The sequence below is a fragment of the Salvia splendens genome, chromosome 5, assembly GCF_004379255.2.
Source record: "Salvia splendens isolate huo1 chromosome 5, SspV2, whole genome shotgun sequence".
In the NCBI taxonomy this organism is placed as follows: Eukaryota; Viridiplantae; Streptophyta; class Magnoliopsida; order Lamiales; family Lamiaceae; genus Salvia; species Salvia splendens.
The window spans coordinates 8,441,360-8,466,768 of record NC_056036.1 but is presented as its reverse complement, the minus strand read 5'-3'; the positions used below and the strand labels follow the sequence as shown (position 1 = coordinate 8,466,768).

General features: G+C 36.7%; 2 protein-coding genes across 8 annotated transcripts; both read right to left on the bottom strand.

The window, feature by feature from the left end:
- Positions 1-9,033: 9,033 nt before the first annotated feature.
- LOC121804520 (protein LSD1-like) lies at positions 9,034-13,025 on the bottom strand. 6 transcript variants are annotated; one of them, XM_042204095.1, is made up of 8 exons: positions 12,906-13,017; positions 12,777-12,838; positions 11,946-12,059; positions 10,731-10,841; positions 10,420-10,541; positions 9,554-9,634; positions 9,389-9,463; positions 9,034-9,307 (listed from the first exon to the last, which is right to left on the bottom strand). In XM_042204095.1, the coding sequence occupies exons 3-8, from the start codon at positions 12,055-12,057 to the stop codon at positions 9,275-9,277; spliced, it is 534 nt and encodes a 177-aa protein (XP_042060029.1). In that variant the 5' UTR covers positions 12,058-12,059; positions 12,777-12,838; positions 12,906-13,017; the 3' UTR covers positions 9,034-9,274. The 6 variants fall into 6 exon arrangements, with proteins under 6 accessions (XP_042060029.1, XP_042060028.1, XP_042060026.1 ...); XM_042204094.1 differs by having other exon boundaries at positions 12,783-12,838; XM_042204092.1 differs by having other exon boundaries at positions 12,783-13,025.
- Positions 13,026-19,925: 6,900 nt separating this feature from the next.
- On the bottom strand, positions 19,926-23,064 carry LOC121804519 (vacuolar protein sorting-associated protein 2 homolog 2-like). Of its 2 annotated transcripts, none has more exons than XM_042204089.1 (11): positions 22,819-23,064; positions 22,579-22,623; positions 22,051-22,085; positions 21,900-21,977; positions 21,385-21,489; positions 21,226-21,297; positions 21,042-21,113; positions 20,821-20,901; positions 20,691-20,726; positions 20,526-20,584; positions 19,926-20,209 (listed from the first exon to the last, which is right to left on the bottom strand). In XM_042204089.1, the coding sequence occupies exons 1-11, from the start codon at positions 22,856-22,858 to the stop codon at positions 20,143-20,145; spliced, it is 690 nt and encodes a 229-aa protein (XP_042060023.1). In that variant the 5' UTR covers positions 22,859-23,064; the 3' UTR covers positions 19,926-20,142. The 2 variants fall into 2 exon arrangements, with proteins under 2 accessions (XP_042060023.1, XP_042060024.1); XM_042204090.1 differs by having other exon boundaries at positions 21,900-21,950; positions 22,819-23,063.
- Between the last annotated feature and the right edge of the window lie 2,345 nt (positions 23,065-25,409).

The window sequence follows — 25,409 nt, the reverse complement described above, 5'->3', positions numbered from 1 at the left end:
AAAAATAGTTTTACCATAATTTTAGTGACACCGATTCGAGATCTCGTGCTCACTTTGAGTGCAGTTTGATTTAAGCCTTTTGTTTTCCAGACAACCAAAGTCATAAAAAATGTGTAAAATCTCGACCACATTTATGTGTTTATATGTAATTAAGTGTTTCTTTTTTCAGATCAAATCAAGGTTGTCACGTTGGGGAATATCATTAAATGTTGATTTTGTATAAAGGGAAGTTGGCAACAGTGAACAAGGATTTGGTGTTAGCTGCAGTTGCACGATGGAGGCCGGCATTAGTCCTTGATTTCTGTCTACAATCTTCATTTTATTTTTATTTTTATTTTTATTTATTCTTATCTTTAGCATATAACATGCTAAGATGTCACTCTTTTCCATATTAATATTAATTTGCAGATCTACAAAATAGGCATCCACTCTGTAAACCTTTTGTTGATTGTGAAAACCATAATAAGGATTGGATCTTTATACATCTCGATCAAGTAGATTTGATGTTGATACAATAAATTTCCCATTATAGTCTTATACTCTTATCTAATTAATTAATTCATTCAATTATATGTATATGTTCTCACTCGTTATTTTCTAAATTTATTGGAGAAAAGTTTCCTAAATCAAAAGTTGATAATTTTAATTAAGGGATAGACTAAAATGAAAATAGTTCATATTTTTAAGGGGATGGTGAGTAATAAAGAGTACTCCCTTCGTCCCGCTTAAGATGACACATTTTTCTTTTTAGTTTGTCCCAACAAAGATTACACATTTCCTTTTTTGGAAACTTTCTCTCTCCAATTAATACACCCAACAACTTTTTCACTCCTATTAAAATATTAATCTTTCTTTCTCTCTATTTTAATACTTTCACCCATATTTCCTCTCTCCAATTAAACAATTTAACCAATAACTCCTAAAACCCCGTGCCGGTCAAGGAATGTGACGGAGGGAGTACTATCGATTTCCTATTGAAATTTTACAAATATTTTCTATAATAGTATGATAGCTTAATTAATTCAACCGACATGGAGGCATCGTTTTTCATTATCTTATGTGAACAATAATTCCACATTCGTCCAAGAAAAGCCACATTATACAAGACGAGATCTACAACATAAAATGGGCTTGAATATAAATACTGTTTAGGCCCAATACTTGGTTCAAGGGTGACGAGCTGGGATCACACGACTTGGGCTTTATAAGAATCAAGCCCAACCTATAAAACAAAAAACGAATAACAAAAGAAAACAAAAACTTTATTAACACCGTAGATTTATACATATAGACAGACTCCATGTTTTCGTTTAGTCTACGTTTGGATTTATTTATTTTGATATATACTGTAGTACTATTTAGTTTGATTCTAATAACTTAAAATTTGTTGTAAATAATATTAATTTTACAAATCAATAAAAAATTCATAAATTATACTGTAAGTAGTACAACGCAAATAATATTAATTTTACATTCATTTAGAGATGGTGACAATGTTACAACGCACATAAGTACTGTACTGTAAGATGATGCCACGATAAACTCAAATAAGATTATAGGCAAGGCATTTAAAATGTAAAGCCAAAATACAACTTTCCATGTCAAAAACATATGTTTATATACGAGTACATTTTTTTTTCGCGGGTCACATAATCTATAGCTACAATTCTTACTACTAATTAAGTACCCGACTCAATATTTCCATATCCACTTACCTGCAACTGAAATGTACTACAAAAAATGAATATTTAATAAAATCTTGACTATGATTGGCATTGATACTTAAATAACATAAACAAGAAGAAAATATACATAACCAATTTTTACATGTGAAGTTAGACGCCGGCGCTGCAGTGAGGTGGAGGGGAAGAAGGCGGAGAGAGTGTCGACGGCGGTTGAGAGCATGCTTGGCTCCTCGTACGCCGCCCACCCCCGGCGATCCTCAGCGGGATCAACGTGAGCGCGTGGCATACAGGGAGCCAGGCATATATAGCGCATCTCACTCTCCCTTCTAATTCCCCAACGCCTCATTTTTTGGAGCTATGCAATTTCTTTTTGTGAACATTGAAGAAGAATTGTGAATGGTGGGATTTAGACAACCTGTGACAGGGAATTTATAGAAATTGGAGAAAAGTAAATAAATCATAGTATTACTTTGCCATGCATAAAATATAGGAAACGACCCGTTCTATAGTTCTATTTTCGATAAGAATATTCTTTAAATATTGGTAGTACCTAATTTTAATTATTATTGCATACCATGTTATGATCGTTTTTTAGGATTACTATAAATTTATAATGTATGTTTAATTTATAACAAAATTGACGTTGGTTGTTAATTTTGAATATCTTTTTAATAATGGGCCCTAAAGATTTAATTTTGGAATTTTGCAATACAAACATTTATTTAACGACGCTCCTCTTTCAATCTCGAGCTTTTCTTAGTAATCAAATCTCATCATTTTATTTGCCGACAATGATACCGCCATGCCATCCTTGTCTGGTTAGGTGAATCAATTCATGATAATTAATTAAGAGAATTTATGAAACCATTAATTATATTCAATGTGTCCATTCGATCTTCGATATTTTTTTGAGGGTTTCATGTAAGAGAACTGATATTTTGTGGAGTACTATGATTTAATACAGTGCCTCGTGGGGAGTGTTATATTGCTAACTCAATATTTAATTGCTAACTATAATTAAATAATAGTCATTAGATATTTAAATTAAGGGCCTAGATCATTAGCCCCGGAATGTCAATACGATAAAAAAAGTCTATAAGGATATTAAGGTCAATTTACAACAAATTTGTTGTAACTAACTTTTGAAAAATATCTCATAACTTTAAAACGCATATAACTTTCTTGATTTAAATTATTTTTCCGCACAACATATATCAAATTAAGGATAATTTCATAAGGATTCTAACGAGATCTCACTTGCATATGTTCCGATGTCAAAATTTAAAAATAAAATCAAAAATTTTCAATTTTTTCATACAGCAACAAATGTCACCATGATATAAAATATGTCAATATAATATATATAGAATGTCAATATAATACATGTAGAATGTCAATATAAGCAATGTGTTAACATTCTCAAAGCATTGTGTTGATATTTTTGAAACATTATATTGAGATTTTCATTCAAAATCCTAATTTGGTAGTTTTTTAGCTTTTTCGATTTAATTAATAAAAACAAAAATTACACGTGAAAAATTATAGACCACGAGTTTTCTAAAATCCTATGGTCTTAAATTAGTTGTAGTTAGCAATTAAATGATGAGTTAGCAATTGATTACTCCCCACCGTCTCATTATATATGTCACATTTTCTTTTTTAATTTGTCCCACAAAAGATGTCATATTTACTGAAAAAAGTTCTATCTCTCATTAATATAAATATAGTACTCCCTTCGTCCCATAAAAGATGTCTCACTTTCCTTTTTAATTTGTCCCATTAAAGATGTCACATTTCTATTTTTAGAAAATGTTCTCTCTCACATGAATATAAATATTAAATTTTCTCTCATCTCTCAACACACAAAATAAAACCTCATAAACTCGTGTGTCGTCCCAATGTGTGACATTTTTTGTGAGACGGATGAAGTAATATTTCCCTCTCCACTTTACATACAAAACAAAATCTCCTAAAATTCCATGTCATTACCCATATATGTCATCTATGGGGAGTGTTATATTGCTAACACAATACTTAATTGTTAACTACAATTAAATAATAGTCATTAGATATTCAAATCAAGGGCCTAGATCATCAGCCCTGAAATGTCAATACGGTAAAAAAAATATCAATAAGGGTATTAAGGTCAATTTACAACAAATTAGTTGTAACTAACTTTTGAAAAACATCTCAGAACTTTAAAACGCATATAACTTTCTCGATTTAAATTATTTTTTCGCACAACATATATCAAATTAAAAATAATTTCATAAGGATTCTAACGAGATCTCACTTACATATGTTCCGATGTCAAAATTTGAAAAAAAAAATCAAAATTTTCATAAATTTCGTTAATAGTTTTATATCAATACACGACACATAATATGTCAATATAATGCTTGTACAATGTTAATATGAAATTGTATTGACATTGTCATGTCTTTGTGTTGATGTATTTCATACACCATATTGACATTATGTTTCTAAACTCTAGATTTGATAGTTGCTATTATCTTTTTAATATTGAAAAATGAAAAACGAAATTATACATGATAAATTGTAGACCACGAGATTTTTAAAATTTTTTGATCTTAAATTAGTTAGTTAGCAATTAAATAATTATTTAGCAATTGATCACTCCCCTATCATCTATCATGCGACCGAGCGAGTCATGAATGTACTACTATAAATTAAGAAAAATGTGTCATGAATTATGTGGAAAATCGATTTGAATTCCAAATACCAAAGAATATATAATAAGAAAAGGAGAAATATGAATGTACTACTATAAATTAAGAAAAATGTGAGTCATGAATTATGTGAAAAATCGATTTGAATTCCAAATACCAAAGAATATATAATAAGAAAAGGAGAAATAATAATGTAGTGTTATGCATGCGGAGGGCACCCGGATTTGATGGCTATCTTCTCTAGTACTAATATTCAAAGCATGCATATTTGAGTGCTTTTTCAGATGCAACCTTAGCCTTCTTTTTCTTACAACATCTAAATAAAGTCATTTACTTTATCATTCTTAGTTAAAGTTTGTCGGCTCTGACCATATGATATGACCATCTTCTTTTTCTTTTTTTAAAAATAATCTTAATTTTGCAGCTCTATATCCACCTTTTTCGTATTGGAAAATAAGACCATCCACAACGCGTCTCGCGCCGGGCTCGCGTCTCGTCTCGGAGAGACGAGACCCCCGCGAGACGCATTGCAGCGGCCATCTCGTCTCCAGCTCGCGACCGGCTCGTCGCGTAGCTCGTCTCGGAGAGACACGAGACGAGCTGTCTCGCCACGCGCCCGAGACACGTGGCACGTCCCCATGCGTGCGTGACGCCCACTCGCTGGCCCGCGAGTGGGCGTCGTCACTGATGACGCAATAATTCATTTTTTTAAAAAAAATCGATTTTTAATAAAAAAATTTTTTTTTTTCAAACGGTAATATTACGGTTAAATATTTATTTTCATTTTTTAAATTTTTAATTTTTTTACTCTATAAATAATTCTATTCCATACTCATTTCAAACACAAACACACATCTATTCCTCTCAAATCCTCTCTATCACTCCAATTTCCATCTTCAATCAACTCAAACAAATGGATCCTTTTGAGCAAATGCGCCAATTAATGGAACAATCACTCGAAGAAGATCGACGACGAGAGACGGAGGAAGCCGCACCACCCCCACGACGCTCCCGGAAGTACATCAATCGGAACCGGGAGGAAGCCGCCGCACGGTTAGTACGCGACTACTTCTGCGATAACCCGATTTGGGGAGATACCTATTTCCAAGAGGATCTAATTGAGCACATTTGAGAAAACTTTGGCGGAGAATATTAAATTATGTCATTTTTATTTTTTTAGAATTTTAATTATGTCTTCGCTTTTTTAATGTTAAGTTGTAATATTGTTTTAATTTTAATAAAGTGTGTTTGTTTAAATTGAATTGGGTTTTAAAAAAAATTATAAATTAAATTGAATGAATAGTAATTAAGAGACGGTATAGAGACGGTTAAGAGACGGAGCGTTGCAGCCTCCGTCTCTTAGTTAAGAGATGGAGGAAAAAAGGACAGTGGGGCCCTCAAATAGTGCTCAAATAGTAGTTAAGAGACGGTTTAAGAGACGGTATAGAGACAGCGTTGTGGATGGCCTAATGTAAAATGGACAAAAAAATGTTCCCTCTAAATTGAGATGCATCGATTTTTGAAGCTTTTGCCTAGAAGGAGTTGGAATATTTCAAAAATATAAACTCTGCTTTATTAAATAGCATAATCTATATTATCAGAATAGTGTAATTCGGTTCATTTCCATAATTATATCATTGTTTTGCTACGTATGTAAGAAGCCCTTCAAAATAACACTGATTAGCTCTTGCACAAGATTTTTTTGAGTCCGCTTTGTTTTTCTAATATTTATCACCAAATTCAAGTATACCCATAAAATTCACTCATTTTTTACTTCTAGATTACTATCACATGGTGTAAGAAATTATTTGCTAACTGAAGTGCCTGATTGATTTCCTACTCGAAAAGGCCTAAAAACTGCTCCCTATATCCCATAGAAATGGACCATATTTCTTTTTTCATCCGTCCTATAGAAATAGTTCATATTCATTTATGAAAACCTTTTTTTTTCCTTTATTATTTATAGACCCTACGGTCCACTATACAATTTCAACTACTTTTTCTCCTTCTCTATTACTTTACCAATTATACATTAAAACATGTATCAATCCCAAATGCCTATTTTTATGGGACGGGGGAGTACTTACAATTGTGAAGTTACTATTTTAGTTTAAATTTGAAACTTGAGTAGTATTATTTTCTTAATTCGATATGTTCTTCATTTTTGGTATAGTCCAGCGAAAATCTTTCACTTTCATTTTCTCCAAAGTAAACCAACATTAATACAATCAATTACATTTTTTTTGTAACACAATAAATTAACACATTTTCTTTTCATGCGTTATTAATAAATATGATTTGAGTAGATAAATAGTAGTACTAGTACTAGTACTAGTGTTTTTATAAAATTATTATATACGATACTAATATATCTGTTTTTTTATATAAATAAGAGGTATTTAATTAAAATTTTGAAATATAAAATAAAATCTATATTAAACAATTTTTAAAGAAATACTCCATATGATATTTATAAAATATAAATACTACTCTTTCCTGTTAATTTGGCACGGAGTTTAAAATAGTGTGTTAAATGGATAGTGAATAAAGTAAGAGAGAATAAAGTGGAATAAATAAAGAATGATAAAAATAAAAAAGAAAGTTATTTAAAAAAAATTAAAAATGACTCAATTGTGTTGAAACCTTCTAAAATAAAAAAAATAATCCAATTAACATAGAAAGGAGAAAGTACTACTCCCTCTATCCCAACTAAGTTGATAAACAACTTTAGGATACCGAGATTAAGAAATTGTGTTGAAAAATATGAGTGAACAATAAAGTAGGAAAGATAAAGAGAAAATAAAGTAGATATTGGAATAATATAAGAATAATGAGATGTTTTATTTTTTGTTAAAAAAGGAAATGACTCAACTTAGTTGGGACATTTCAAAATAAAATAGGACTCAATTTAGTTGAGACGGAGATAATATATTAAATTATAGGAATTGGGCTATTTTTGGAAGAAAGTGGGAGGAGTACATATTACTGCAATTTTTGTATTGACGTAGGGTCGCATTGTTACGGCCTTGAATTTTGAAATTAGGATTCTAACTTCTAGGTTTAAATAGGCAATCAGCGGGCAGTGACCATACAGACACACATAAATTGTTGTCAGGTATATAGGTTTATTACCTATAATAGAAAATAGGAGTATTTAATAGTCTTTTGCTTAAGACTATTCAAACTATGAAAATTAGACTCTCTATTAACAGGAAATACTCTCTCCATTGATGATTAATTGAGACATTTCTTTTCAACAACGTGTTAAATAGATGGTGATAAAGTGAGAGAGATGATTGCTTTCGGACAAAAATAAAAATGACTTAATTATGTTTGAACTTCGTAAAATAGAAAAATAACCCCATTAACATGTAACGAAATGAATATTTTATTAATGTAAATTTTTTAAGAATGTTTGAACTACGAAAATTTAACTCTATATATATAGAAAATGGTTCCATTCTCACCGTACCCTTTTCTCAATTAACAAAAAAACATTTAACACTAAATAAAACTAGTAACAAATTTATGGACTAAAACTTTGTGGTAATTTCAACCATCAGTGTAAATGTTCTTCGGTAATATCTACATGTCGCTATTTTTGAAAGAAAGCTGTTCAACCTATATCATTACCATTATAGAATTGTATATATATGTACGTATATATTGGACACGGGATACCTAAAATTTTGTTGATAGTTTTCACTTTTTAAGATAATGTTTTTACATAATAAATCTAGACAATATATCCAGATTTACACTAAGGTTTGCTTATACAATTGGATATGGCCCCTCTATAATTCTACTTATCAAATAATCATATATAGGTTTAACATACCAACTCATTTTGTCACTTTGATACTACTAAATAAAGGAAGTTTTACTCTATATCACATGGATGTCGAAACACATTCTTAACTGAAACATTTCAAAAGTCGTGTATAAACATACCCAACAAAAACTCAGTTTATTGTAATGGAACATTCATGGAAAGGAATGAAAGAATAAAGAAAGAAAGAATGATTAAAGAAAATATAGGTAAAAGGCACAACAAATTTTGACTTTAGGAATAAAAAGCATCTAAATAACGGAACAAGTGCTATTTTATCTTATATCATGATTCAGATCCAACAAAATTAATCTCCATTGACAAGTAGTAGTATTAATGTTAATTTTCTCGAAAGAGCAAAAGGATGTTTTTCTTTATGTAGTGGGGAATATACCCCATTTCTTTCAAACAACCCAAATAGTATTGTGGCGCATGCCTACCTTCGTTGTAAAGCTTACCAATTTGTCGTTATGATTGGCATGGGCGGACGCAGAAATAAATACCACTAGGGACTGAAATTTCTAAATTTCGTTTCAAAGTATATTTTAGGACGTTTTAGATTATTATAGGGGCTTTTACTCAATAATTTACATTAGACTTGGATAAATTTTAAAATTTCATATAAGAAAAAAAGTTAAAAAACAATTTTATTGAGGGCTTTAGCCCCTCCCTTAATACACATAGGTCCGCCCATTGATTGCTATTAGACGTCATTTCAATTTTATATCCCTATGTAGCAGGGTGATTGACACGATGTAAAATTCATGCCGTTTATATCCCAATTATTGAATATGCATTTCAGAAGCAAGAGGTGAAGGTGGTGTGATGATGAACCATAAGCAATCCAAGCATTATCATTCTACTTACGAATAAAAGTGTATATATTATCAGTGTTCAACATACAATTCCTGGGTAGCAAAATGAGGCACGCTATTATAGAGTGCAAAATAGCCAGTTATTCTCTTGAACTTTACACCAAATTTTATTAGCTCCATACTAATCATAGCCACAATATGCACAGGTTCTCTCTCTATATGCTCTTCCGACGTACCTTTACATCGACACACATCTTATGTCGTCACGCCAACGACCACATTGCTCACCTGTTGAAGAACAGATTTCATCATTTTTACATGAAATTGAACCATACAATTTAATGCAAAACCAAGGGTGGACGAACTGACCAACTTGCCACTTTCATCGACAGTCATGGGATTCTGCACCACTACCGTTTGATTGTGAGAATGAGCTGTTGTTACCTGCAGCAAGAAAATGAAATATGAGTTTCCAACTAATTGATGCGAAAGAAGGTGTCATGCTCGTCGCCATATGGGAGGTGATGAACTTACTGTAGATGTAGATTGTGTTGGTGCAGAATTGGAGTTCCCTACAGGTCTATTTACAGGAATGGGAACTCTAGTATCGGCCATCTGCAAAAGATAAAGTATAGATTAAGCCAATGCAAATATGCAATTAACCTGGCTTGAAGCATACAATCCAAATGAAATTTAAAATTGGTTTCATGTTTTTGAATGATACACAGAATAACGAACTATTTCTCCTGTTTTAAGTTCCCACCTCGGTTACCATCTGCATAGTACTGGCCTTCCATTACAAACTAGTAAGGCTACGTTTCCCACTTATATACTTATTAATGCACATAGAAATTTGGAGAATTCTGGTCTAGCATCTCAACCACGAAATATTTCATTTACCAAATATTTTTAAATCATATTGTTTTCAGAAGAGAAACCAATGAATAACATATCAAACAGGCAAGAACAACATTAGAACTAGTTCATTACATATATAATTATGATCCTTTCCTTGCATCCAAAGCACATACCTTTAGAATGGATCAACTTGTAGATGTTTAATCATGAGAAATAATTATACATACATCTTAAAGCTGTTTGAAGAAGTTTCTTTTACTATGCTTGAAACATGGATCACAAAATAAGAGCAGTCTCAGTGCCAGTGATATAGATAAATAGGACTCTACCAAGTACAAGACTTGAGTCGTGCAGATCTCCCTACCACTTGATTATTTATAGCCAAGACCAAATTTTATTCATTTTTACTAGAAATAAATCTCTATTGAATAAAAAGAGAGAATGAGAAACATTACTTATTGCTAGTATTTTGTTTAACATACGTAGGGGGTGAGGAAACTAAAAGTATAGCTGCACAGAAAACAAACCATGATACTACTTACATTAACATTCGTGATGAAGTGACAAATAGCACATTTTACAGATGGCGCTCCAGCAGGATACATCAGCATAGTATGGCAATTTCCACAGTTAACATGAGCAACATTGTTAGGAGGCGTGGCAGCTGCACACCGTCATTGAAAAATAATTAGGTAATGATCGCAAATCTATTAACAGAACACTATAACTTGCACAACTGCCATGAAATTAGCATGCATGACTAGGAGACAGGGTTATCATTCTTTGTAGAGTGTGATGATTATTGACAGGGGTGGTCTAGCATTAAAATGTAAATTTATTGTCAAGTTTATACCTGGCACAAGATTTACAGTGTGACAGCAGGAGCACCTGACACTTGTTGCTCCACGAGCATGCATAAGCAAGGTGCGACAACCTCCACATATTAATTGAGCCATTTCCATCCCTGCATAGAATACCCAAAAACACAGAAATATGAAATTCGATCAGTTACAGATTTGCTTATTGTCACTACCAATAATCAACAGAACACACTAAGAACACCTTGTCTGTCCAGTCATGGGCTCTCAATTTCAGATTACTATTAATAGTAATTTCCCCCACGTTCAAAGGAATTACAATATACATTACCATGGTGAATGTGTTTTGTAGGTCCCCATGATTTTGGATTACGTGGCCAGCTAAGGCATTGGAAAGGAATGAAGGAAGGGATAATCTTTATTCAGCCTTTTTCATATTCCATGATAAGGAAGGGAGAAACACAAAGTACTGCTGTGTGGTTGATTTGCCAGTGCAAAAAATAAGCCATCAATTTTTTAAACACATCAAAAAACCAGATGCTAAAGAACATGCAGTAAAACACAAATTGCTGTAATGCATGAAGGGAATTGCTCGTAGTGATTATACATGGAGCAACCTTGAGCACGGATGATGAAGTGATCAAGAAAAAAGTTACTCCAACAAATCAAGCTTGTCATCTGATAAAGCATGCCATGTCATGCAAAGAAGCCAGGAGCTCTCAACCTATTCATCAGACGTGGAAAGAGATCCTGACAAGAGGATAATGATTTACGGATTGAGAGCTCGTGCTCATTGTTGCAGAGATTTATGCCTTCAGTTATTGTTTGCTAGCTTAGCTAGGGTTTTGATGTTATGTTCTAGTTCCTTCTATTGGATAGTATAAAAACAGATGTATAGCTTATTTTGTAACCATCTCTAGTATTATCAATACAAGAAATTTACTCTGCTATACATCTATGGCTACTGTTACATTGCATCCTTTAGCTACTTCTAGCTTCATTACATCTTCTAACACTTGCAACTTGAAGCTAACAAGTGAATTTCCTATCTGATGGGAAGGGAAGGAGTTAAAGATTGCTGCCACCGAAGTTGTAACAAAGAACTATCACATGATGAACTAAACTATGCAGCATGAGTAAAAAAAAACTAACAGACATACTATTCATTCCAAAGTTTTTCCATCGATTAGCAAAAAAATTTGGCCCAATTTGTTTCATGTAGCTAGGCAAGGAATTTTTTCGATCATTACCCGGTGGTGGCACGGAAGTGACCATATTGCAAATTGCACAGCAAACATTTGTAGCTCCGCTTGGGTAAAGAAGGACAGTTCTACACCCACTGCAAACAACTTGGCTCTGCATATCTGCCAATCCAAAATTCAGAATCAGATTGAAAGCAGCCCGACCAAAAACTAATCTGTTTTTTGAGATATTACAGAAATTTGAGATACTACATGAAACTTCATGTTTAAAACCAACTATGTCAGTTCAATTGTCAAATATAAATGTGCGTTGGTCTAATGATTCATACATTAACAGCGTCGAAAATCAAATATAAATGTGCGTTAGTCTAATGATTCATACATTAACAGCGTCGAAAATAAAAAACTTGTCCGTGTTTCGAAATATTACATAAATTTGAGGAACTACACGAAACTTTGAGTTTAAAACTAACTAATAATATGCCAGCTCAATCGTCAAAGATAAATGTGCATTCGTCTATTTCATCCACACATTAAAAGCAGAGAAACAGAGTCCTAACCAAAAACTCCTAGATATTACAGAAATTTGAGAAACGACATGAAATTTCAGAGTTTAAAACCAGCTATGCCAACTAAAGACGAAGATAAATGTGCATTCGCCTAATTATCCATTATCCATACATTAAAAGCACGAAACAGAGTCCTAACCATCGATGCCGTACATTAAACCTCTCTAAATTACTAAATTATCTGTAGTCCACACAATCACAAGCACTAGCGAATACCGAACATTTATCAACAAAACTCAAAAAATTGCAACGCATAACTGTAAACTCAAAACGATTTGAGCAATAAAAAAAAAACAGAGAGGGGATTTACCCAGACCTGCAAAACCGACGGATTACAGTGCGAGAAACTCTGTAATTCCTGAAACTGCAAATCTGACGAGCAAAATACTGATACAAAAAAACAGTGCGGAAAAAGAGAAGATGAAAAAAGAAATCAGACCTAGCACGATTGCAATTGGGTTGGATTTTGTTGTTATCTTCTCCGTTTTGAGGAAAGAGAGATTTTGAAGGTGACTTTTCTAGAGAATGTCTCTCAACGGAGAAGACTTGGGACACTAAATTAATTAATTATTTATTAATTTCTTTGCCTATATATATATTTAATCGGATTTCTCTATGCATGTGTGGTTACGTTCACTTTGTCTTGATTCTCTACAAGATTCAATCAAATGGTGGAGTAATTATTTACGAGCAATCTAATATTGAATAATAGATTAATTTTTTAAATAATTTAATTTGGCGTATAAGAAAGTAAAGACTATTTTTGCAGTTACGTCTCCGGTGATGTCGTCATTATTTATGTGAAAAACATTTAAAATTTAAAACCTACGACATTAAAACCTACTACCGTCCTATTCAAGATTATCACTTTTCCTTTTTGGTTTATCCCAATCAAAATGATCACTTTTTAATTTTGGAAATAACCTCATCTCCTCTCTCTTTTCATTAAAATATTCAACAACTTTTTTCTTTTTTACTTTTTCCGCCTAACAACACTTCCTAAAATCTCGTGTCACTAAAAAATATGATCATCTTGAGTGAGACGGAGGGAGTACTACATGTAGGATTATTAACCGAATCTTACATAATATTTCACCAAATTTGTAACTACGAGTCTACAACATGGTTTTTAAAAATAAATATTCTAAAAATTGGCTAGTAAAATTCACAAAAATATTTTACTTTTATGACTTGTTGGTCAGTATGTACTGTTAAGCAGAACTGCTTGACTATTGAAAACTGTATTTGGTGTAAGATAGATATGAAAGGTTCTCCCTCTAAGCATCGACGGTGGTGCGGATGTCCCGCCAGACATCGCCGCGTACATCCCAAAAACACCTTCTGCCACGTCATAAGGACTTCTCACTGCACTGTTACGTCATAAGGAAATCTCACTGCACAGTGACGGACATCCCCAAGGACATCCCGACGGACTTCCCACAATAATAAAAATTCACAAATTCACCAAATTAAACAATTTACGGAATTAAAATTTTGACACAAATACGGAGAAATTGCAACCACTTTATTTAAAAAAAACATACATAGTACAAAAAAAACATACATAATTATTATAAAAAATTACATAGTTAAAAAAAACCGTCGTCTCACTCCTCGGATTCCTCGCCGGTAGTCCCCTCGTCACCACTATCCGCCATGTCTCCCAACCCCAAATCGCGTCGCATACTGTTGATGATATCCTTCAGCGACTACCTGTAATATGGCGATCGGTCGATGTCCTCCATTCAACCATTGCACGTAATAGGGTTTCATGTTGCGCGACGCGAGCGAGTGAGGGGAGCTCGAGATCATTTTGGGTAGGAGCTGCCGATTGGGCCTCGGCGGACCCGCTGGCACTTCCACTCGCCATCCGCGTCGTGGATTTTCGCCCCACCGAGCGACGGCGGCGGGCCGACGATGAAGGTGTCGGGAACTCTGCCTCGGCGGGGGGGAGTTCGTGGGAACCAGCACTGCTACTGTACTCCCCGGAGGCACTGATCTTCGTCCTCTTCGGCTAGCCATATTCAACACCCGAGGTAAACTTGGCAGAAGTCTGCACCACAAGATACACATCCCAATATTTGAATTCCCCGAAGCCAGCCGCAGTGTCTTTGAACTGATGGTGAGACAGAAGCTTCACATCCTCGGCAGACATGCCGCTGGTTGCCGAGCGGAGGTTGTTTGTGTAAATACCGGCGAATCGGCTGAGCTGCCTCTTCAGCCGTTCCCACTGTTTCCGGCATTGCTCTCCGTTGTGAGGCTTCCCCCCTGGTGGTTTGAATTGGAGGTAACTTTGGCTAATGCGCCACCACATCCTGTCGATATGCTGGTTAGCCCCGATATATGGATCCTCCACTATACTGATCCACGCCTTCGCAAGCGCGATGCACTCCTCTGTGCTCCAGACGGTCCTCTTTTTCCCGCTAGATCTTTCCCCCCCTAAGCGGCCCCGCCTCACCATCGTACCCCGTCCCATGCCCCTACCCCTCCCCCTCCCTGTCCTCCCTGTTGCCGTTGGTGCGTCTGTGGGAGAATCACGGGTCGGAGATAGCCCCAACTCCTCCATCGAGAACGTCTCGATGCCAGTGAACTGAGTCTCGAGAGGAGTACTAGGGGGTTGTCCGTCGACAGTAAATCCATATATGGGCGATAGACATTGTCCACCGGTGATTGGGGGACCCCTGCATACTCCCCCCGCAGCGACAGGCGAGCCCTGCATCATCCCCGACATCATTATCCCGGGCCTCTGGGGCGGCATCATTCCCGGCATTCCGTGCATCATCCCCAGCATTGGGGTCATTCCGGCACTCACCCCGGGCATTTGGGGCATCATCCTATACCAAGTGGGTACTTGTTCTAGTACTCGGGCATCATCCCCGCCGTCATTTGGAGTTGGGGCATCATCCCCACCATTCCGGACATCGTGGCGGAATTGGGGTAGTTCCGCCAACGGGAAAGATCGGTCCATGTGACTCGCTCGTGGCGGGGGAATCACTATCGTGGTGCTCCATTTATCTTCGAAAGAAAAGTATTTAGAGAGAGAGAGAGATACTCGTCAATACAAGTGGGGCGAATGAAATGAAATTCAACGAGCCGTATTTATAGAATTTTCAAAAAAAATAATATTAGAATAATCGGGACGTCCGCGCGGACGTCCGTGGGGTCAACGCAAAGGCGGACGTCGCCACGGACGTCCCGGGAACGCCGCGGAACTCCGGTGCCCGCAGCGGACGTCCGTATCCGTGTCACCTTAGCACAATGGCGGACGTCCGCCGGGACGGGTGCTATTGCGGATGCTGGGAATAGCTTATAATGTATTTTTGGTTGAGAGTAAACTATTTTAAGACTACATAATTATCTATTAATTACATACTTATCTTTTTCTTTTAATATTTCTACTTTATATGGTAGGTTCTCAACGTGGTATGTTTGACAAAGACATCAAAATTTGAAAAAATGGTGAAGTGCGTACATAGAGTGTATACGAGAGATTTCGGAAAAAGGGTCTCAATTCGCAAGCCTTTCGAAATTAGGGATTAAATTCGCTGACCTTTCGGAATACGAGACCGTGGCATGCGGATTTTTCGGAATAAGGGATTTTTGAATTTTTATCTATTTTCTCTTCTTTTTTCTTATTATTTATCCCACAATATTTATAAATTGACTTGATTACCCCTACTATTTCACCACAATTTAGATTTTTTACACCAATTTTATTTTCACCCAATTCTCTTATTCCTCCTACTTCCCCAACAATCTTGTTCCACCAATGATAAAAAATCTTTTTCTCCAAACGTTATCTTTCTCCAACATAATTTTGCTGATCTGATTTTGAACCACAACCATAGACACATATAAATACAGTAGAGCTTAATCATCTACTAACACTTTATGCTATAATTAATTCCTTTGATCGATTTGTTCCTTGAACTTCTTCATCATCCAAAAGCCCCAACTTTCCCTTACAAGCCTACACAGAATCACGAAATTCAACAAAGAGAGTGTTGTTAGGAAGCGTGATCGGAACGAAGAGAGTATTCAATTGAAACAGAATGTGGCTGAGAGTGCTGTTAGAAAAGGTAAGCAGAATGGAGGAGGGCAGAACGAAGAGAGGTCGGGGAAGAAGAAGAGGAAGAGAAAGGAGAAGGGTATTTTATGTTGTTTTGTGGGGGATCTGTTACGATCCTCCTATATCTTAGGATTCCCCAAATATTTAGTTATCTTTTTATTCTCCATATCTTTTGATTTATAGTATATTTTCATATCTTGTTTTCTTGTTCCCTAAGCTAGTATTCTAGTATTATAAATAGGGCTAGGTTGTTATCTTTTTATTCATTGAATGAAGAAATAATATTCCCACATTACTTGTGCAATACTCCTTATCAAACCTTGAAGACTGCCGACGGAGGAAGTTCTCCGCGCCAGCCACGAATTGAGCCGCCGACCCCAACGTTCGGGGCGCCGGATTGGTGTGTTGCGAGTGTAATCGCAGGATTTCTTTGTTAAGAGAATTGTGCTCTTAACAACTGGTGCTTTCATCCAGAGCTCAACCATGGCCGATCAGCCCCGACGCTTCACGGCGAGTGGCTACCTCGGTGACGAATGGCAGCGGATACGACGAGACGACCCGGAGTCAAGCAGCGCGCTGCGCAATGGATCGGGGGTGCTCGTACCTACTTTGTCAGCGCTCGACAAAATTATGGCAAGATTTGATCAATTGGAATTTAAATTGGATGCAAGGGATAGAAGGGTTGATAGGTTGAAGGCCACACGCCTTCCCAAACCGGATCAACCCTATTTTTCGGATGACGGGGACGTCGATGGGTATCGTTCCCAGGGAGACGTCTGGCCGACCGACGAGGACGGCCCCCCAGTTTTCAATCACGGCAGGCGTGTCCATTGTGGGGATGTCCGCCAGCGTAGGGGCACGGGTCGTGATTTAAACAGGCGAGAGGCAGGGCTCGCACAGCCTGGCTCTGGCACGATTCCATATCGCGCGCACACTGCTTCGTGGCCTCGCACGAGCTGGGATAGACCAGCAGCTCGCGTCACAACGGAGTTTGATAGAGGTTTTCGGGGGTACCGACAGCCTAGATCGTGGGACCCCCCATCAACCGCCCCTCCGGTTGGGATCCTCCCGGTAACCGACCAATACCGAGCTTCCAGCCCTACGACCCACCACGGTCATGGCAGCCCTCTTGTTGGGAACCACCGCCTCACCGTGCATCGCAAGGATACTCGGATTATGATCAGCCACCACAGTGTCTGCCTAGTCGTTGGGATACACCCAGGCGACAAACCGATCACTTCCGGCAGCAGCGCAGCCCACGCCCGAGCACACAACCTTGGCGCCCTGAAATCATGGGGTTTGAAGAAAAGATGGTGGATGAAGAATTTTGCTATGAAATCGAATTGATTCCCGGCTGCCATTCTTCAAGCCTGGATCAAGAATCAGATGCTCATCAGGAAAAAAATGATTCCTCGAACTGGATGGGTAGTTTTCTTGAAGAGGCTGATGATTCAAAATCATCTCTAGTAGATGATAATAATCATGATAAGGCTACTTTTGATGATGATGAGTTCACAAAGATGGAATGCCATTCTGAGAAGATGAGTGATGATTCGGACTTGCTTTGGGATGTGGTGGGAGTGACTGATTCATCTTCATCATGTGTTGATAATTGTTCACAGCATAAGTGTTTGGACTCTGATGATGATTATGAAGATGATAGAGTAGATGGTGATGAGAGGCGTTCCTACAACCTCACTGCTGCGGAGTTCCAGCTGGTAAGAGTCCTTGTGCAGCGATTCATGGAGGACAAGCAGTTTGGGGGGCGTAGGAATGATGCCGGCGTCAGGAGCCGGTGCATGATTCGGAGCCTCCTCTAAGTCCCAGCCATCGAGGATGATTTTGTGAAGACGAAGGCGAGAGAGGAAAGGGACGGCGTAGAAATGTTGGTGGGAGTCATAAGTGAAATGATGGTGATCATGTTCCTAATCGCATTTGATCCAGGAGGTGACGTTTCAATGCTTTTACTATCGTCGACTGTGCCCGTGGTTCCATGGTTCCCACCTTGAGGACAAGGTGGATTTTAACCGTGGGGGAGTTGTTACGATCCTCCTATATCTTAGGATTCCCCAAATATTTAGTTATCTTTTTATTCCCCATATCTTTTAATTCATAGTATATTTTCATATCTTGTTTTCTTGTTCCCTAAGCTAATATTCTAGTATTATAAATAGGGCTAGGTTGTTATCTTTTTATTCATTGAATGAAGAAATAATATTCCCACATTACTTGTGCAATACTCCTTATCAAACCTTGAAGACTGCCGACGGAGGAAGTTCTCCGCGCCAGCCACGAATTGAGCCGCCGACCCCAACGTTCGGGGCGCCGGATTGGTGTGTTGGAAGTGTAATCGTAGGATTTCTTTGTTAAGAGAATTGTGCTCTTAACAGGATCCGATTCCGGAGGAAGAAGCTCGGAGAAGATTGGCAATGGAGATATGAGTATCAAATTCAATAGAGGCGGCGGTGATCACAGGTGTTACACAGAATTGTGTGAAAAATAAAATTGGAGTAAAATTCCATTAAAATTGTGTTAAAAATATTAGGGGTAATTAGGTCAGTTTATAAATATTGTAGTATAAATAATAAGAAAAAAAGAAGAGAAAATAGATAAAAATTCAAAAATCCCTTATTCGGAAAAATTCGCATGCCACGGTCTCGTATTCCGAAAGGTCAGCGAATTTAATCCCTAATTTCGAAAGGCTTGCGAATTGAGACCCTTTTTCCGAATTCTCTTTGTTTACATCTCTTTAAAACTGAAAATGTTGCAACTCTACAAAATGAAAGTATTGCTAAAGGTCATAATTACAGTTAACAGTTTGATCCTAAAAGATACACGGCAAAAAACTTACCACTATTTAAGGACACGGAAAATTTGTTGCGTTTAGAATTTTTTTAAATGTAACCATAATTTAGAACGCAAAGGAAATCGTACTGAGGGCAAAATATCCTAATCTTTTGCTCTTTTAGGACGATTCTATTTGTGTCCTCTAAGTTTAGTTGGAATATCAACAATAAGGACATTTTATGAAGCGTTAGTGGTATAATTCTTTTTTTTTAAAATTATTTAAGTATCCTCGTCTTTGAGAGAATAGTGCATTTTTTTTGTATATGCATGTAATTTTCTAAAGTTTCTTCAAATTCTAGTTTTGCTTATCAACTTTGAAATAAATTTGTAGATTATCAAACAATAAATGTGTTCAGATATGCAATCAATCAAGATTTTCGTGCTAGCATACCTCAATGGAAACCATAATTTAATAAATGAAATTGTTCAATTTAATAAATTATTAAATTGTATCACCACTAATCTTGATTCGTAGCAAAATAAAAACAAATCAATAATTTAATAGTTCAAGCGGATTTTAAAGCTATTATGCAGAACCAGAAATGGCAAATGTTTAGGAATTCACATGCAAATTACCCGGGGGATGTTTGAAAATGGTGCGAATTAATACAGAGTTCCTCGATTCTTGAATAGCAAGAAGGCATCAAATATAAGTAGTAAAAATTCTCTAATCCTGCAAAATTTCTATAATCCTGCTCAAGAATTTGATATTATAGTGATTTATATACATGATATGGCAGAGCTATACTATATACATCACTCATATTCGTCGAAGAGATGCCAGCCTTTTCTCGAGGTCCTCGACATCATCAGTCGACACAGCAGCACTGTAAGTTCAAACAAGAAGAGAGATCATCCACACATTATCCAGTTACAAGACAAAATAAGCTGCAGGCATAAAGAATCCCACACTAATATAGAGCACCCCACTATCCGTAGCCAGCAAGTAGAAACAGAAAGATTTGCAAAATGGTGGTCCAGAAAAGCAGTCGCCTAGATATGTACTTCCCAAAATTTGTGGTCTATATATGCTGCTTTCTCAAGAATATTCCCATATAGGAGTAGTATAATACTGACTGATAGAAATAAAGATATTGATATGATGCATACTTCCATCTCAAATAATATTTTAATGGGGTGTACCTTGGGGCAGCGTTCTCGACTTTCTTTGATGCAATACGCCCCTTTGGAGCTGAAGATAGCTGTTTGGAAATAATTAAATCAGTCAAAGACGTTTTTTTTTGTCACGCATAGCAAATATAAGAAGAGTCAGGGTTAGATTCGTCTAGAGTTAACAAAGAAGCCAACCTGTGAAGCAATGTCAACACCGATCTCATCAAGGACCTATATATGACAAAATAGAGTAGCGTATGGTGTAAGTCGGACATTCAGACAAAAATCAGAGGATTAGGTTGTCGAAAAGCACTAATGACGCTACCTGGTTAGTAAGTTCTTCGGTTTCTTCTTCAGCCTCGTCTTTGTCTAGTGTCTCGTCAATTGCATCAGACATCATTTCAATCTGAACAGAGAAGAATATTGTTAGCCTTTGTGTGGCTTACTCAGGAATCAGTCTAACTACAATACATTAATTGACCAGAATATTCTTCCAAAATAACTGAACTCTTTTGAGGACGAAAGAAAGTTGAGCAGAACACATACGGTCATGTCCATCTGCGCTGCCTGTTGCTGGAATTCTCTGATCATTTTAGTTTGTTTTGCAGGTTGCATTTGCTGAAATTAAAAGTGAAAAAAAATCGTCAATCTATTGTGTAGAGGACTCATCTTTAGTTTTCTTGCCAAACTTAAACTCTATCCACTCATATAAGGAATTGTATACACCAACCTTGTTCATAGCAGACATAGCTTTGGTTGCTCCTTTCATGCCAGTTGAAATTGAAGTGCTAGCATACAAGGCCTGTAAGCAAAAATAATACCTTACTGAGTATGTTAAGAACAGACGGAGGCCAGTCATATGATTTTTAGTTCATTTCAAGTCAATCACCTGTGTATGAGTTTCCACCCCTCTCATCTGGGCACGGCTCCCCTGCAAATTTGTTATTTGCTGCCGAAGGCGAACTAATTGACGAGCTAAGATTTTAGTTGCAGCCTAGTTACATATAAGAGTAACACAAAAATGAACTGTGGTAAGTTTCAAGTAAAATTAAATATGGATGACAGTTAACTGAAGACATATATAATGCAGCTAACTCAAAAGACCTAGGGAACCAACAAATGCATCAGCTCCGTGAAAGAGCAAAGAGCAAAAAAATCACTGCTATTCAGAGTAATGTTTCAACAATAAACTGATTCAAGTCAAGTAACATATTTTTAGATTTCAAGTCAAGACTCAAGATATTTCTAAATTGTTGCATTTCCTTCTATGTCCATAACACAAATATCATGAACAATAATGTCGACGATTTTACAGATTAACATCTAAAGCTATAGTAGTTTACAAGTCAATGATAGTTACATCCAAAACTGGAAGAAACCAAAAACATAAACATTAAAACTTGCCTCATTTCCAGTTTTAGCAGTTTTCTTGATCTCTGCCACTAATCTCCTCTCCTTAAGATTGCAGATAGCAAAGAGATTCTATTAGACCACAACAACAACCTAATGTTACAGGTATTGGTATTGCTATAATAAATAGACTAATAAACAATACCTCCATTTGTAAAGACGTGATTTCGCGTTCAATGCCTGTGGCAGGACAAAATCAATAATGGGAAGAAGATACTGTAGGTAAAATGCAACAGATAAAATCACCAAACCCATACGCCCCCAACTTTGAATCCATGTATTTATTGGTCTAAAGAAGAACAAAGAAATACTCCGCTTTCATGGCACTCGGAAACTTTAACTTGCATAGATAATTATAGTACTTAAGTGAGATAAGCTACTTCACCATGGAAACTGCCACAGAAGCCTCAGAAATTAACAAATAAACAAGCATGACAACTAGGATTTCATGTCATTTGGCACTCTTTCAGATTGGAACAGACAAACCAGCATATAAAGCATTAAGGATTTCAAATCATTGGCATTTCAGTATTTCAAGAGACATTTCTTATCATGCTTGATGAAATTAAGACACAATGTGTCTACAGCATCTGGAATATTCCAAAGGCATAACTCCATATTGTAAATTCTTAATTATATGGAGTACTATCAATAGAAATCAGGAATAATTTACCTCTTGTGGCAACCGCCATTTCTCTTTTACTTGTTCGAAGAGCTTCTGCATACACATTACACACCAAAATGTGATCGATCAAATTCATCAACTCAATCGACGACCCAGCTTCAATTACAGCAAATGGGCTAAAAATAGGCTAAATCAAAAAATAAAATAAAACGAGCAGTGATGCATTCACATATAAAGGCAAAAAAAGTAAGAAAGGAATCCAACAAAAATTAGCACTGATGTATTAACCTTTAGGAGAAGTTTTCTTCTTGAAGATGTTGAGATTCATTTTTTGGACGGTGAAAGCTGCGGAGATGTCTGCAGTGCTTGAACAAAATAGTAAAACCCTAAGATTCGGGAGGAGCAAGAAACGGGAAGATCTGATTAATTCAACAAAGAGTATTTGATGAATGCCATGGAGAGTTTGCTTCAATCCTCACTCTCAGTAGGAAGAGGGGGCGATGTAATGCCTTGACGAGCTGCGAATCCAACGGCTGCGATAAACTTAACAGCCGTTGTAATTTATTGACCAATATGCCCTTGCGATGAAAATCGTTAGAAACTTGGAATTGATTAGGAATTGAATAGACCTAATGACTGGAGGGTTGAAGTGTGATATTTTCTGAACTTTTCAAGTTCTAAGAGCATTAGCAGTGGTGCGGATGTCCCCGCGGACATTCCAAAAACACCTCCTGCCATGTCATACGGACATCTCACTGCGGATGCCACGTCATACGGATATCCCACTGCACAGTGGCGGACATCCCCAAGGACATCTCGACGGACTTCCCACAATAAAAAAAATTAATGCAATTATCGGGACGTCCGCGCGGACGTCCGTGGGAGTCAACGCAATGGCGGACGTCCGCACGGACGTCCCGACGGATATCCGCGGAACTCCGGTATCCGCAGCGGATGTCCGTATCCGTGCATCCCTTCCACAATGGCGGACGTCCCGTGCGGACTTCTGGCATGCCGATCGGAATTTCGCCGGGACGGGCGCCATTGCTGATGCTCTAAAACTTTGTTGTCTTTTTTAATAGTCAGTCAAGATTCTATTATAATATAGGGATATTGACAGTTTTACATCTAATATCATGAAACTTTCAAAAAGTTGAATTTTTTTCACAAACTTTGAAATTGATAAATAATATCACGAACTTTACCTGAGTTTGTTATTTTCTACCAGTGAACAAATTTCGGCTATATTAATAGATTGAAGAACTAATTTGAAAGGTGTGCTTCAAGAAAAACTATTCTCAAAGATTGAAAATCTTGAAACTCTCAAAGTTGTTGTCAATAAATTACGAAAAAAATACGTATCATGATATTATTTGCCGGAATTTTTTCATTGTTAGGAAATAACAAACTCAGGGTAAAGTTCGCGATATTATTTACTAATTTTAAAGTTCGTGGAAAAAACTAAACTTTTTGAAAGTTTCATGATATTAAGTATCAATATAAAGTATTATGAATTCCAAGTATAGAGTCATCGCACATTATTGTATATACTTGTAATTTAATTGTAAAAAACAGAATTATCGTACATTATTATATTCACAACAAAAAAATATAGAGAAATCTAAATACGCATTCACTAACTCCAAAGGCCACAAATTTATAGTGCAAAAATACACTTTTCAACGCACTAGTGATGAGGAAGGTAGCATATTTTTGTAAATCTCTATCAAATTAATCATTAATCAATATAGCTATATTTACCCTAGTTTTGAAGAAGCCATGTTAATGGGAAACACTCACAAAAATTTCTACATAAACCAAGAAGATAAGTAAGTAATTTAAAAGGCATCTTTTGTAAAAACGAATTAGAGCCACGTCTCTTCCCCAAGAACATGGTTATGGGCGCTGATCCACATTTATTTATTTTTACTTCTTGCTCTTTTGCAATATCACATCACTCACATCCATGCTCTTGCGCAAGAGCATGCTCAAGGGTCCCACCATTCTATTATTAAATTTAAATAAAACATTTCCACAATATTAAAATGCATTAAAAATACCCGAAATACTATTACAAATTACTAAAAAAATAAAAAACTACATAATTAAAATCCTAAAACTTAAAAATTATATAATTAAAATCCTACAAATTAAAAATTACATAATTAAATCCTAATAAATACATCTGTTAAAGAAGACTAGCCCGATGGCGGTATTCCCAATTGAGCTCGGAGAGCTCGTATCATTGCGTGATGTGAGTCAAGTTGCTCGGGAGTCATCCGAGACGTATCGGCCATAGTGATTTGACCCAAAAGGACCCACACCACATTGGTGGGGGTGGAGGAGGCACAAAGGGAACGGGAGCCGGAGGTCACGGTGCGGCTGGGGTCGCGGCGCGACGGCGGTTAGTTGTCGTCTTTTCCTTCCTTGCGTCCGGTGTTGGGAACTGCTCGGGCCGGCGTCGGATAGGGATACCAATCTCGACCGTTAGCTGGAGGAGCTGGAGGAGGATGTGACGCCTCCCTTATACTTCGGATGAGTACGCACCTCCTGCCAAGCGTCGAGATACTTGAATGGTTTGTACTAAATTGAATGGTAGGTCTACATGGCGGCCGTGATGATGTCAACCTCGCTCGTGCTGCTCCCTGCCATATGCTGTTCCTGGAGGTAATACCCCTGGAACTTTTGGATTTCATCGTTGGCTCTTCCGATGGCATTGCGCACCATACTCTCATTGCGCTCGATGGTGTCATCTAGTCGGTTGGCATTGTACCGGCGAAAAACGCGCCACCAAAACCTTTCCCCGGTTTGGTTCGTGCCGGTTTCCGCATCTTCATACAATTTCAAGTAGGCTTTGAATAACTTCTGCATCTCCCCCG